The following is a 15,972-nucleotide window of genomic DNA, read 5'->3' as shown; positions in this document are numbered from 1 at the left end:
TTAATGAAATACACAATTCATGGTTACAAGGTTAAATTAGCAAAAAGCTTCCACACATTTATTGGGCATTTTTATGACAAACCATCATTAAATGAGCCAAAGTACATAATAAACAACTAAGTAAATACAATTATCAATATAAAAATGTTCAAAAAACACAATCAATGTAGGGCGAGGATCAATAATGCATATTCTCCCCTAAGGTAAATGTAAGTAGTTGAGTACTCCCAAAATATAATTGCACGAGGTCTTTATTTTGACGACCTCACAGTTTTTTTGATTCTGTATTTTTACTATTTGGCTACAATAAAAAAGTGATTTTATTATTCCTTTATGTCAGTGGTTCTCGTTTACTCCAATTTATTTTTCGTGTAAATAACTACATTTATTGTAATTTCAAGTTTGGCTCTTCCTCTTGGCCTGCAGTTTGTAGTGTAGCTCTGGAGCATCTATTGATTGTCCAGCAGTTGCCTCCCAACGTTGCCGGGCTCCATTTCCCTACATAACTTTTCTTAATGGCAGCAATGTACTGATGGAATCTCTCACCGTTTTCATCACTGACGGCTCCACAATTCTCTGGGAAGAAGTTGAGGTGGGAATGGAAAAAATGCATCTTCAGAGACATGTGTTCCCCAAGCTTAACCCCTTCATTTTTAATTTTTGTTTTTCCGTTTTTCGCTCAGGGTGGCACTCACAGCAAGCCGGCATCAGTAACCATAGAAGTCTCAAGGAAAACTCTGATTAATATGCCGAAGCATCGCTGAACCCCTATCATGTGACGGGGGTCGGCAATGTGAGCATTTCCGGCCGCGTGGTCAGAAGTGGTAGTTAAATGCCACTGTCAGCGTTTGACAGCGGCATTTATCTAGTTAATAGCGGCGGGTGGATTGCGATTCCACCTGCCGCTGTTGCGCGCACATGTCAGCTGTACAAAACAGCTGACGTCGCGACTATGATGTGGGCTCACCGCCGGAGCCCACATCAAAGGGGGAGACACGACATGCGCTGTACTAGTACGGGACATATCGTGAAGGGGTAGCACATGAGCATCTCATCCACCAGCTTTCTATAATTGGATGCACGCTTGTTTCCCATAAAACCTGAACAAACACTCTTATTTTGGATGTATAGATACGTCATAGATCACCTCCTCGTCTTTGATGTGGGCTGACACTGAGCCAGCATCTTTCCATGCACATGGCAGCTGATCTGATCAGCTGTCATGTGACTAACAGCTATGGGTGGATCCGATATATCACCGTGTGAGGTGTTCGGAGCACGGTTTTGGTAGGCGCTCTAGGACCGAGACCAGAGACTGACACCTTTGTCAGGTCGGAGACCGATTGTGACATAGCAATAGCCACTCTGGAGGAAGGGGTGTGCTCTCATCCCGGGCGGTGGGGGGCTCCTGTGGTGCAGACATGGTAGAAGGGTGGTAGGACTGACAAAAATGAGAAGGCTGACCTGAGGACCACTTCTTTTTGCAGAAGGCACAGGCGTAGTGAATAATGAATAGCAGGTTTAGTAGGGCAGAAAGAGGCCTTCCCAGGGTTGGGCATAAGTTTAGCCTTAGTGATACTGCCGTGGAGGGCTATGGAAGGAAAAAAGCAGAGCCTACCAGATGTCAGTGATGACCAGGCAGGAGACTATGTGGTTGGCTGTGTCCCCTTGTATGGCTGTAGATGCAGCTGATGTTGGGGTGAAGCGGTGCGTGCAGGAGAAAGCAGGCTGTGCACCGTGCTGTAATGAAGAAAGGACTGTGTGCTGTAGTGGGCTTAGCGGGCTGATCTACCGCAAGGTATCAGGATGAAGTGATCCCTCCGATTGGCTATCCCGCCGGGGACGTGTACCAGTCAGGGAGAGGAGGAACTGTGATAGGAGGAAAAAGTAAGCGGAGAAGACGCGCGCTGATGATGACGCGGTGAGGGGGCATGGCACAATCCAGCCAGAACGGAAGGAGAGGGAACCAGCCCTCTCATTGGGCCAGAGAAGCGCGCATTCGGAAGCAGCACGGTGAGAGGCAAAAAAGGCCGGAAAGGGGGTGTGGCTACAGGAGAGGGGCGTTAACAAAAGTCCTAGACCGGGCCTGAAGAAATGGCCGTGTCCCTTCAGCGCTGCCATGTCCTGTGCGGTGGCAGTGGCGGCGATGGTTGGTAGAGGCAGGTAGTGCGTCATCTACAAGGGAAAATACGTACCTGTAAAGGCGAGTCCCGAATCCATCTTAACCGATGAGGACATCGTCAGGAGCCCTCGGGTGGATGAGGATTACAGGAAGAAAGAGTCCTCCTTCCCGCATAGTCTCCGGATGGTACAGAAAACTGTGTCAACCCCTTACAAGAAGGGGGAAGGTCACCATGACCACCGTCTTTCTCCCAGCCTGCTCCTGCTGGGGTGGGGAAAAGGCTAGGACTGGCCACCGGGGATTAGAGATGAGCGAATTTGATTGGGTCAGGGCTTATTTGGCAAGTTATAGCGCTTACCGAATAAGCTGCAGAGGGAACCCTCTGCATTTTTTGTACCAGGCTGAAGTATTTCTCCTCCCCGGATATTGCCAACCTAATATGAAAAAAGGCATTCGCCTCCATACATTTACTGCATTACAATTCTCCACGTACATCGAAAAGGAGTGGTGGACATACATGCGGCATAGGACGACTGGAGAAAGTCAAGAGCCGTCTCCGGCAGTCAAATGGACGCATTCACAGCATCCGCTTCATTCCATTAGAGCATTTCAGATCCCATTTCACTGGACTGTTGGGGTCCCAGAGATCAGACAGTTATTGCCTATCCTTTTAATACTGGGAATAGCCCTATAAAACGAAATGCTATGTCATTATCAAAAGGGGTTAAAGCACAAAGTCAGTTTTCTTTGACATCATCACTAATCAGATTAATAGTTTCATTTAAAAAGTATAACAGATCCTAAAAGACTAATATAGGATCCTTTACGGTTAACCATGTATAAATACCTTTCCTAAATTTAGGCTTAACTTTGGACTGCTCATCCTTTGTCTTTGAAACTTCTTGTGGTGGGGGCACAATACAACTCATTAGATCAAGGACCTTCTCACATGTTAGCTGAAAGACGAGAAAGGAAAATATTACTTATCTGTATCATTCACTTATACTGGAAAATAAATACAAGAATAACAATTTTTGTGAAAATTACTGAAAAGCTACTCCTCCCGAAAATGTGTGTGACAACCTAAATAAGGTTTTGTTCACACTAGTGTAGGATCCTTTTGTTTGTTGTGCAGACAAGTCTCTGCCAAAAAAAACATTTGGCAGGAGCCAAGTGTTCCTGTGTATGGGAGAGCAAGAGAAATAGAATTAAACAGTTGTTTGGCAGACAACAGAGCACGCACCATTATACAAAAACTAACTTATGCATGGGGGCTCAGTGGTTAGCACTGTTGCTTTGGGGTCCTGGAATCAAATCCCACCAAGGACAACATTTGCAAGGAGTTTGTATGTTCTCCCCGTGTTTGCGTGGGTTTCCTCCGGGTTATCCAGTTTCCTCCCACATTCCAAATACATATTGATAGGGGTAGCCAGCCACACTAGTGACAGTGATAATAATGTATGTAAAGTCTTGATGAGAAATAATTGAATTTTTCTTATTTCCAACCTTATATTCCCCTAGGGCAAAGTGGCAGGCTGCAAGTTGGATGAGAGACCTCTGCTGTTCTAAGTTTCCTTGATTCATCATTTGTTGTGTTGGTGAATGAGGCCCTTGCAGGGCTGCCATGAGATGAAGACTGTTGATTGCTTTCTTGTGTTGTCCCTTTAGAATGAAAAGTTTAGTAAAGAAACATCCCAAACACAATTGCCAAATATGTATTAACAAATGGACTAGATTTGGGGGGAACCCACAAAAATGTGCTATATCGAACTAGAAATTGTACCTTTTCAAAAGTTTTGCAAAGATCGAGGGACTGATCAGTACAAGAATATAACTTAAAAAAAAAAGGAAGTTGTAAAACGTGCGTATATATATGGTGTAACTAAATGGATCACAAGTAAACCCAAATTATGACTCCAGGTTAACCTGATACAGACAGATGTACTAACAGGATAAATTTTAGTTAGTGTAAACAGGTCATGGCGTTACCAAAAGTCTAAAGTTTACATATATATATATATATATATATATATATATATATATATATATATATATATATATATATATACTGTTTAAAAATTGGACTGTTATAGTACATCTGGCAAAATTCAGAACTTTGTAAAAAAGAAAAAAAAAACGCAAAACCATTTTGGCTTGTGTTGACATTCTCGGAGATCTGTATCATCTTTATTATTCCATCAATGGATCAGTAAGGTTACTTTCACACTTCCGTCTTTATTAAGACGTTGCAATGCGTCATTCTGTGCAAAAAACACATCCTGCAAAGTTGCCCGCAGGATTCGTTTTTTGCACATAGACCTGTATTACCGACGCATCGCGACGTATGGACACACGTTCCATACGTCGTGCACTGGATGCGTCGGTAATTGGCAGACCGTCGTCACAAAAAAAAGTTCAATGTAACTTTTTTTGTGCGACGCGTCCGCCATTTTCGACCGTGCATGCGCGGCCGAAACTCCACCCACTCCTCCCCAGAACTCATAATGGGCAGCGGATGCGTCTGAAAACAGCATCCGCTGCCCACGTTGTGCACTATTTTGCACAACGTCCGTCGGGCTGACGGTTTGCGACGGCCCCGTACCGACGGAAGTGTGAAAGTAGCCTTATGCAGGTAGAGCTGACATTTTTACCAACAACATTGTGGGATACGTGCAATGTTTTGATTGCTTTTTATTGTATATTTCTGGGGGAAATGCGGCATCTCCCCCAGATATGGATTACTGCGTGTGACACTCATTATATTTGACTGCATCGGATCAAGGAGTATTTGTGTTGGTTTATTATTTTTATTTCAGAAGATCGATGGCTTTGCTTGGAATGGCAGACTAATAAAATGGTAAAACTGTGTGTATTGTTTTATTTCATTAAAATACTTTTTTCTCCATGTGTGTGTTTATTTGACCCTTAACCCCTTTACCCCCAAGGGTGGTTTGCACGTTAATGACCAGGCCAATTTTTACAATTCTGACCACTGTCCCTTTATGAGGTTATAACTCCGAAACGCTTCAACGGATCCTGGTGATTCTGACATTGTTTTCTCGTGACATATTGTACTTCATGATAGTGGTAAAATTTCTTTGATAGTACCTGCGTTTATTTGTGAAAAAAACGGAAATTTGGCGAAAATTTTGAAAATTTCGCAATTTTCAAACTTTGAATTTTTATGCAATTAAATCACAGAGATATGTCACACAAAATACTTAATAAGTAACATTTCCCACATGTCTCCTTTACATCAGCATAATTTTGGAACCAATTTTTTTTTTTGTTAGGGAGTTATAAGGGTTAAAAGTTGACCAGCAATTTCTCATTTTTACAACACCATTTTTTTTTAGGGACCACGTCTCATTTGAAGTCATTTTGAGGGGTCTATATGATAGAAAATGCCCAAGTGTGACACCATTCTAAAAACTGCACCCCTCAAGGTGCTCAAAACCACATTCAAGAAGTTTATTAACCCTTCAGGTGTTTAATAGGAATTTTTGGAATGTTTAAATAAAAATGAACATTTAACTTTTTTACACAAAAAATTTACTTCAGCTCCAATTTGTTTTATTTTACCAAGGGTAACAGGAGAAATTGGACCCAAAAAGTTGTTGTCCAATTTGTCCTGAGTACGCTGATACCCCATATGTGGCAGTAAACCACTGTTTGGGCGCATGGGAGAGCTCGGAAGGGAAGGAGCGCTATTTGACTTTTCAATGCAAAATTGACAGGAATTGAGATGGGACGCCATGTTGCGTTTGGAGAGCCACTGATGTGCCTAAACATTGAAACCCCCCACAAGTGACAACATTTTGGAAAGTAGACCCCCTAAGGAACTTATCTGGATGTGTGGTGAGCACTTTGACCCACCAAGTGCTTCACAGAAGTTTATAATGCAGAACCGTAAAAATAAAAAATCATATTTTTTCACAAAAATTATATTTTTGCCCCCAATTTTTTATTTTTCCAAGGGTAAGAGAAGAAATTGGACCTCAAAAGTTGTTGTCCAATTTGTCCTGAGTACGCTGATACCCCATATGTGGCAGTAAACCACTGTTTGGGCGCATGGGAGAGCTCGGAAGGGAAGGAGCGCAGTTTGACTTTTCAATGCAAAATTGACAGAAATTGAGATGGGACGCCATGTTGCGTTTGGAGAGCCACTGATGTGCCTAAACATTGAAACCCCCCACAAGTGACACCATTTTGGAAAGTAGACCCCCTAAGGAACTTATCTAGAGGTGTGGTGAGCACTTTGACCCACCAAGTGCTTCACAGAAGTTTATAATGCAGAACCGTAAAAATAAAAAATCATATTTTTTCACAAAAATTATATTTTTGCCCCCAATTTTTTATTTTTCCAAGGGTAAGAGAAGAAATTGGACCTCAAAAGTTGTTGTCCAATTTGTCCCGAGTACGCTGATACCCCATATGTGGCAGTAAACCACTGTTTGGGCGCATGGGAGAGCTCGGAAGGGAAGGAGCGCCGTTTGACTTTTCAATGCAAAATTGACAGGAATTGAGATGGGACGCCATGTTGCGTTTGGAGAGCCACTGATGTGCCTAAACATTGAAACCCCCCACAAGTGACACCATTTTGGAAAGTAGACCCCCTAAGGAACTTATCTGGATGTGTGGTGAGCACTTTGACCCACCAAGGGCTTCACAGAAGTTTATAATGCAGAGCCATAAAAATAAAACAAAATTTTTTTCCCACAAAAATTATTTTTTAGCCCCCAGTTTTGTATTTTCCCTAGGGTAACAGGAGAAATTGGACCCCAAAAGTTGTTGTCCAATTTGTCCTGAGTACGCTGATACCCCATATGTGGGGGGGAACCACCGTTTGGGCGCATGGGAGGGTTGGGAAGGGAAGGAGCGCCATTTGGAATGCAGACTTAGATGGATTGGTCTGCAGGCGTCACATTGCGTTTGCAGAGCCCCTAATGTACCTAAACAGTAGAAACCCCCCACAAGTGACACCATTTTGGAAAGTAGACCCCCTAAGGAACTCATCTTGATGTGTTGTGAGAGCTTTGAACCCCCAAGTATTTCACTACAGTTTATAACGCAGAGCCATGCAAATAAAAAATATTTTTTTTTCCACAAAAATTATATTTTAGCCCCCAGTTTTGTATTTTTCCAAGGTTAGCAGGAGAAATTGGACCCTAAATGTTGTTGTCCAATTTGTCCTGAGTACGCCGATACCCGATATGTGGGGGGGAACCACCGTTTGGGCGCATGGGAGGGCTCGGAAGGGAAGGAGCATCATTTGGAATGCAGACTTAGATGGATTGGTCTGCAGGCGTCACATTGCGTTTGCAGAGCCCCTAATGTACCTAAACAGTAGAAACCCCCCACAAGTGACCCCATATTGGAAACTAGACCCCTCAATGAACTTATCTAGATGTGTTGTGAGAACTTTGAACCCCCAAGTGTTTCACTACAGTTTATAACGCAGAGCCGTGAAAATAAAAAATCTTTTTGTTTTCCCACAAAAATTATTTTTTAGCCCCCAGTTTTGTATTTTCCCAAGGGTAACAGGAGAAATTGGTCCACAAAAGTTGTTGTCCAATTTGTCCTGAGTACGCTGATACCCCATATGTTGGGGTAAACCCCTGTTTGGGCACACAGGAGAGCTCGGAAGGGAAGGAGCACTGTTTTACTTTTTCAACGCAGAATTGGCTGGAATTGAGATCGGACGCCATGTCGTGTTTGGAGAGCCCCTGATGTGCCGAAACAGTGGAAACCCCCCAATTATAACTGAAACCCTAATCTAAACACACCCCTAACCCTAATTCCAACGGTAACCCTAACCACACCTCTAACCCTGACACACCCCTAACCCTAATCCCAACCCTATTCCCAACTGTAAATGTAATCTAAACCCTAACCCTAACTTTAGCCCCAACCCTAACTGTAGCCCCAACCCTAACCCTAACCCTAGCCCTAACCCTAGCCCTAACCCTAACCCTAGCCCTAACCCTAGCCCTAGCCCTAACCCTAACCCTAGCCCTAACCCTAGCCCTAACCCTAGCCCTAACCCTAGCCCTAGCCCTAACCCTAGCCCTAACCCTAGCCCTAACCCTAGCCCTAGCCCTAATGGGAAAATGGAAATAAATACATTTTTTTTTATTTTTCCCTAACTAAGGGGGTGATGAAGGGGGGTTTGATTTACTTTTATAGCGAGTTTTTTAGCGGATTTTTATGATTGGCAGCCGTCACACACTGAAAGACCCTTTTTATTGCAAAAAATATTTTTTGCAATACCACATTTTGAGAGCTATAATTTTTCCATATTTTGGTCCACAGAGTCATGTGAGGTCTTGTTTTTTGCGGGACGAGTTGACGTTTTTATTGAAAACATTTTTGGGCACGTGACATTTTTTTATCGCTTTTTATTCCGATTTTTGTGAGGAAGAATGACCAAAAGCCAGCTATTCATGAATTTCTATTGGGGGAGGCGTTTATACCGTTCCGCGTTTGGTAAAATTGATAAATCAGTTTTATTCTTCGGGTCAGTACGATTACAGCGATACCTCATTTATATCATTTTTTTATGGTTTGGTGCTTTTATACGATAAAAACTATTTTACAGAAAAAATAATTATTTTTGCATCGCTTTATTCTCAGGACTATAACTTTTTTATTTTTTTGCTGATGATGCTGTATGGCGGCTCTTTTTTTGCGGGACAATATGACGCTTTCAGCGGTACCATGGTTATTTATATCTGTCCTTTTGATCGCGTGTTATTCCACTTTTTGTTCGGCGGTATGATAATAAAGCGTTGTTTTTTGCCTCGTTTTTTTTTTTTTTTTCTTACGGTGTTTACTGAAGGGGTTAACTAGTGGGACAGTTTTATAGGTCGGGTCGTTACGGACGCGGCGATACTAAATATGTGTACTTTTATTGGTTTTTTTTTTTTATTTAGATGAAGAAATGTATTTATGGGAATAATATTTTTTTTTTTTTTCATTATTTTGGAATATTTTTTTTTATTTTTTTTACACATTTGGAAAATTTTTTTTTTACTTTTTTACTTTGTCCCGGGGGGGACATCACAGATCACTGATCTGACATGCAGCGCTGCAGCCTTCACAGTGCCTGCTCTGAGCAGGCTCTGTGAAGCCACCTCCCTCCCTGCAGGACCCGGATCCGCGGCCATCTTGGATCCGGGGCTCGAGCAGGGAGGGAGGTGAGGAGACCCTCGCAGCAACGCGATCACATCGCGTTGCTGCGGGGGGCTCAGGGAAGCCCGCAGGGAGCCCCCTCCCTGCGCGGTGCTTCCCTGCACCGCCGGCACATCGCGATCATCTTTGATCGCGGTGTGCCAGGGGTTAATGTGCCGGGGGCCTGTGTGGCAAACACTATATTGTCGGGCCCCCCATTCAAGGGAATAGGGTTCGGGTCCGCTCTGCTGGATGACAGGCTGTATGGACGCATCATGCAGACTGCCATCTAGAAGAAGCAGAGCCAAATGTGATGTCACATCCGGCTCTCCTTGACTTTTCTGCAGCAAATACGCCGAAAGAACAGTCAACCGGCATATTTGCAGCGTTTTTTTTCACCATCCATTCAAGTCAATGGGTGGAAAACGCTGCAAAGCACAAAATAATAATGACACAAATCACACTAATTGCACAAAAAAACAATGTGTGTGCATGAGATTTGAAATCTCATAGGCTTTGCTGGTACTGTAAAAAGCAGCTGAAAATTAGCATAAAAAAAGCAAAAAAACGCAGCAATAACACCCTGTGTAAACTTACCCTTAGGGTACCGTCACACAGTGGCACTTTGGTCGCTAGGACGGCACGATCCGTGCGATCTCGCTGTGTGTGACACGCTACTGCGATCAGCGACCCCGCTGAGAATCGTACGTCGTAGCAGATCATTTGAAACTTTATTTCGTCTCTGGATCTCCCGCTGACATCGCTGAATCCGCGTGTGTGACGCCGATTCAGCGATGTCTTCACTGGTAACCAGGGTAAACATCGGGTTACTAAGCGCAGGGCCGCGCTTAGTAACCCGTTATTTACCCTGGTTACTAGTGTAAATGTAAAATTAAAAAAAAAACTACATACTTACATTCCCGGTGTCTGGTCATGTCCCTCGCTTTCGGCTTCCAGCACTGACTGAGCGCCGGCCGTAAAGTACAGCGGTGACGTCACCGCTGTGCTTTCCGGCTGTCCGGCGCTCACCGTCAGTGCAGAGAAGCACAGCGCCGAGGGACGCAACAGGAATGTAAGTATGTAGTGTTTTTTTTTACGTTTACGCTGGTAACCAGGGTAAACATCGGGTTACTAAGTGCGGCCCTGCGCTTAGTAACCCGATGTTTACCCTGGTTACCGGGGACTTCGGGATCATTGGTCGCTGGAGAGCTGTCTGTGTGACAGCTCTCCAGCGACGCTGCAGCGTCGTTTTAGTGTGACGGTACCCTTAGTGCAGTGTTTCTCAACTCCAGTCCTCAAGAGCCACCAACAGGTCAAGTTTTCAGGATATCTTTAGTATTGAACAGGTGATAATTTCATCTCCTGCTCAAGCATTAATTCCATCACCTATGCAATACTAAGGAAATCCTGAAAACATGACCTGTTGGTGGGTCTCGAAGACTGGAGTTGAGAAACACTGCCTTAGTGTATACACGTCAAACTCAGGCCCATGGTCCAAATCTAGCCCGCAGTGTAATTATATTTGGCCAGAGAGAAAATACCCAAGTTCTATTAAAGCTGTCCCGCTGGTAGACAGCACATGCCAATACTACAAATCCATACTCCATCACAATCTGCAAATTGGCACCATCGTTGCGGCTTCCATCACGCCCACACCCGTACAATCCATCAACACCTCACTCTCACTTTGAGTCTGACATCCCTGCCTTACGGTATATTTAACTAGTCTCCCTAGGTTACTGGAACTTGTGATCCTTTGTTTGCCTATACAATACACTGCAATACTATTGTACTGCAGTGTACTGTAAAATTGATGATCATCTAGAAAGCCCAGCCACAGACTGTTTCTTCGCAGATCTCATACAGCAGGCACAGAGGCCTTTAGAAAGCCCCCGGCTGTCATGGGAACTGATCGGCACCCTGCGATCACGTTGTGGGGGTGTGGTCCAATTTGTCCCGAGTACGCTGATACCCCATATGTGGCAGTAAACCACTGTTTGGGCGCATGGGAGAGCTCGGAAGGGAAGGAGCGCCGTTTGACTTTTCAATGCAAAATTGACAGGAATTGAGATGGGACGCCATGTTGCGTTTGGAGAGCCACTGATGTGCCTAAACATTGAAACCCCCCACAAGTGACACCATTTTGGAAAGTAGACCCCCTAAGGAACTTATCTGGATGTGTGGTGAGCACTTTGACCCACCAAGGGCTTCACAGAAGTTTATAATGCAGAGCCATAAAAATAAAACAAAATTTTTTTCCCACAAAAATTATTTTTTAGCCCCCAGTTTTGTATTTTCCCTAGGGTAACAGGAGAAATTGGACCCCAAAAGTTGTTGTCCAATTTGTCCTGAGTACGCTGATACCCCATATGTGGGGGGGGAACCACCGTTTGGGCGCATGGGAGGGTTGGGAAGGGAAGGAGCGCCATTTGGAATGCAGACTTAGATGGAATGGTCTGCAGGCGTCACATTGCGTTTGCAGAGCCCCTAATGTACCTAAACAGTAGAAACCCCCCACAAGTGACACCATTTTGGAAAGTAGACCCCCTAAGGAACTCATCTTGATGTGTTGTGAGAGCTTTGAACCCCCAAGTATTTCACTACAGTTTATAACGCAGAGCCATGCAAATAAAAAATATTTTTTTTTCCACAAAAATTATATTTTAGCCCCCAGTTTTGTATTTTTCCAAGGTTAGCAGGAGAAATTGGACCCCAAAAGTTGTTGTCCAATTTGTCCTGAGTACGCTGATACCCCATATGTGGGGGGGAACCACCGTTTGGGCGCATGGGAGGGTTGGGAAGGGAAGGAGCGCCATTTGGAATGCAGACTTAGATGGAATGGTCTGCAGGCGTCACATTGCGTTTGCAGAGCCCCTAATGTACCTAAACAGTAGAAACCCCCCACAAGTGACCCCATATTGGAAACTAGACCCCTCAATGAACTTATCTAGATGTGTTGTGAGAACTTTGAACCCCCAAGTGTTTCACTACAGTTTATAACGCAGAGCCGTGAAAATAAAAAATCTTTTTGTTTTCCCACAAAAATTATTTTTTAGCCCCCAGTTTTGTATTTTCCCAAGGGTAACAGGAGAAATTGGTCCACAAAAGTTGTTGTCCAATTTGTCCTGAGTACGCTGATACCCCATATGTTGGGGTAAACCCCTGTTTGGGCACACAGGAGAGCTCGGAAGGGAAGGAGCACTGTTTTACTTTTTCAACGCAGAATTGGCTGGAATTGAGATCGGACGCCATGTCGTGTTTGGAGAGCCCCTGATGTGCCGAAACAGTGGAAACCCCCCAATTATAACTGAAACCCTAATCTAAACACACCCCTAACCCTAATTCCAACGGTAACCCTAACCACACCTCTAACCCTGACACACCCCTAACCCTAATCCCAACCCTATTCCCAACTGTAAATGTAATCTAAACCCTAACCCTAACTTTAGCCCCAACCCTAACTGTAGCCCCAACCCTAACCCTAACCCTAGCCCTAACCCTAGCCCTAACCCTAACCCTAGCCCTAACCCTAGCCCTAACCCTAGCCCTAACCCTAGCCCTAGCCCTAACCCTAGCCCTAACCCTAGCCCTAACCCTAGCCCTAACCCTAGCCCTAGCCCTAACCCTAGCCCTAGCCCTAACCCTAGCCCTAACCCTAGCCCTAACCCTAGCCCTAATGGGAAAATGGAAATAAATACATTTTTTTTTATTTTTCCCTAACTAAGGGGGTGATGAAGGGGGGTTTGATTTACTTTTATAGCGAGTTTTTTAGCGGATTTTTATGATTGGCAGCCGTCACACACTGAAAGACCCTTTTTATTGCAAAAAATATTTTTTGCAATACCACATTTTGAGAGCTATAATTTTTCCATATTTTGGTCCACAGAGTCATGTGAGGTCTTGTTTTTTGCGGGACGAGTTGACGTTTTTATTGAAAACATTTTTGGGCACGTGACATTTTTTTATCGCTTTTTATTCCGATTTTTGTGAGGAAGAATGACCAAAAGCCAGCTATTCATGAATTTCTATTGGGGGAGGCGTTTATACCGTTCCGCGTTTGGTAAAATTGATAAATCAGTTTTATTCTTCGGGTCAGTACGATTACAGCGATACCTCATTTATATCATTTTTTTATGGTTTGGTGCTTTTATACGATAAAAACTATTTTACAGAAAAAATAATTATTTTTGCATCGCTTTATTCTCAGGACTATAACTTTTTTATTTTTTTGCTGATGATGCTGTATGGCGGCTCTTTTTTTGCGGGACAATATGACGCTTTCAGCGGTACCATGGTTATTTATATCTGTCCTTTTGATCGCGTGTTATTCCACTTTTTGTTCGGCGGTATGATAATAAAGCGTTGTTTTTTGCCTCTTTTTTTTTTTTTTCTTACGGTGTTTACTGAAGGGGTTAACTAGTGGGACAGTTTTATAGGTCGGGTCGTTACGGACGCGGCGATACTAAATATGTGTACTTTTATTGGTTTTTTTTTTTTATTTAGATGAAGAAATGTATTTATGGGAATAATATTTTTTTTTTTTTTCATTATTTTGGAATATTTTTTTTTATTTTTTTTACACATTTGGAAAATTTTTTTTTTACTTTTTTACTTTGTCCCGGGGGGACATCACAGATCAGTGATCTGACAGTTTGCACAGCACTCTGTCAGATCACTGATCTGACATGCAGCGCTGCAGCCTTCACAGTGCCTGCTCTGAGCAGGCTCTGTGAAGCCACCTCCCTCCCTGCAGGACCCGGATCCGCGGCCATCTTGGATCCGGGGCTCGAGCAGGGAGGGAGGTGAGGAGACCCTCGCAGCAACGCGATCACATCGCGTTGCTGCGGGGGGCTCAGGGAAGCCCGCAGGGAGCCCCCTCCCTGCGCGGTGCTTCCCTGCACCGCCGGCACATCGCGATCATCTTTGATCGCGGTGTGCCAGGGGTTAATGTGCCGGGGGCGGTCCGTGACCGCTCCTGGCACATAGTGCCGGATGTCAGCTGCGATAAGCAGCTGACACCCGGCCGCGATCGGCCGCGCTCCCCCCGTGAGCGCGGCCGATCGGCTATGACGTACTATCCCGTCCAGGGTCAGATAAGCCCAGGGCACCTCGACGGGATAGTACGTCTAAGGTCACAGAGGGGTTAAACTACTATAGGATTAGTAATGGGTAGGTGTCTTATTGACACCTCTCCATTACTAAGATGGCTTAATGTCACCTTACAATAGCGAGGTGACATTAACCCCTCATTACCCCGCTTGCCACCTTTACAGGGCAAGCGGGAACAGCCGGGCAAAGCTCCAGAATTGGGGCATCTAATAGATGCGCCTTTTCAGGGCAGCTGTGGGCTGCTATTTTTAGGCTGGGGGGCCTATATTAATGGCCTCTTACCAGCCTGAGAATATCAGCCCCCAGCTGTGAGCTTTGCAAGGCTGGTTGTCAAAAATGGGGGCGACCGCACGCCGTTTAAATCGGGGGGAACCCACGCCGTTTTTTTTTATTATTTATAGCGCAGGAGCGGCTGATGAAAACTCCCATCCGACGCTCCTGCTCTCACTGTAATTAGCGGCAGCAGGTGTCATATGATGGGAGCAGTTGTCCCATCAGCAGACACCAGTGATCGGAGGTGAAGTTTACACCTCCGATCACAGCTGAGTGCTCCAGCTGTCTTCTGTCATCGTGGGAACTGCGGCTCTCTGACCGGCGGGGAGGATTTCCCTGCCGATCAGAAGCGGTGTTTGCTGTGCTGTCATGCATATGGCAGTGTGGCAAACACTATATTGTCGGGCCCCCCATTCAAGGGAATAGGGTTCGGGTCCGCTCTGCTGGATGACAGGCTGTATGGACGCATCATGCAGACTGCCATCTAGAAGAAGCAGAGCCAAATGTGATGTCACATCCGGCTCTCCTTGACTTTTCTGCAGCAAATACGCCGAAAGAACAGTCAACCGGCATATTTGCAGCGTTTTTTTTCACCATCCATTCAAGTCAATGGGTGGAAAACGCTGCAAAGCACAAAATAATAATGACACAAATCACACTAATTGCACAAAAAAACAATGTGTGTGCATGAGATTTGAAATCTCATAGGCTTTGCTGGTACTGTAAAAAGCAGCTGAAAATTAGCATAAAAAAAGCAAAAAAACGCAGCAATAACACCCTGTGTAAACTTACCCTTAGGGTACCGTCACACAGTGGCACTTTGGTCGCTAGGACGGCACGATCCGTGCGATCTCGCTGTGTGTGACACGCTACTGCGATCAGCGACCCCGCTGAGAATCGTACGTCGTAGCAGATCATTTGAAACTTTATTTCGTCTCTGGATCTCCCGCTGACATCGCTGAATCCGCGTGTGTGACGCCGATTCAGCGATGTCTTCACTGGTAACCAGGGTAAACATCGGGTTACTAAGCGCAGGGCCGCGCTTAGTAACCCGTTATTTACCCTGGTTACTAGTGTAAATGTAAAATTAAAAAAAAAACTACATACTTACATTCCCGGTGTCTGGTCATGTCCCTCGCTTTCGGCTTCCAGCACTGACTGAGCGCCGGCCGTAAAGTACAGCGGTGACGTCACCGCTGTGCTTTCCGGCTGTCCGGCGCTCACCGTCAGTGCAGAGAAGCACAGCGCCGAGGGACGCAACAGGAATGTAAGTATGTAGTGTTTTTTTTTACGTTTAC

General features: G+C 44.7%; 1 protein-coding gene across 4 annotated transcripts in view; it reads right to left on the bottom strand.

Annotated features, from left to right (window-relative positions):
* Positions 1-15,972, bottom strand: part of INTS10 (integrator complex subunit 10) — an 81,619-nt gene that overhangs the window by 17,554 nt on the left and 48,093 nt on the right. For all 4 annotated transcript variants that reach the window (XM_069742582.1, XM_069742554.1, XM_069742562.1 and 1 more), the window contains exons 12-13: positions 3,629-3,784; positions 2,970-3,078 (exon numbers count right to left, since the gene is read on the bottom strand). In XM_069742582.1, the coding sequence (XP_069598683.1) occupies positions 2,970-3,078; positions 3,629-3,784 (265 nt within the window). The remainder of the gene's footprint in view (positions 1-2,969; positions 3,079-3,628; positions 3,785-15,972) is intronic.

This window comes from Ranitomeya imitator, chromosome 1 (assembly GCF_032444005.1).
Source record: "Ranitomeya imitator isolate aRanImi1 chromosome 1, aRanImi1.pri, whole genome shotgun sequence".
Lineage (NCBI taxonomy): Eukaryota > Metazoa > Chordata > Amphibia > Anura > Dendrobatidae > Ranitomeya > Ranitomeya imitator.
The sequence above is the reverse complement of the archived record's forward strand: the minus strand, read 5'-3'. Positions and strand labels throughout refer to the sequence as shown.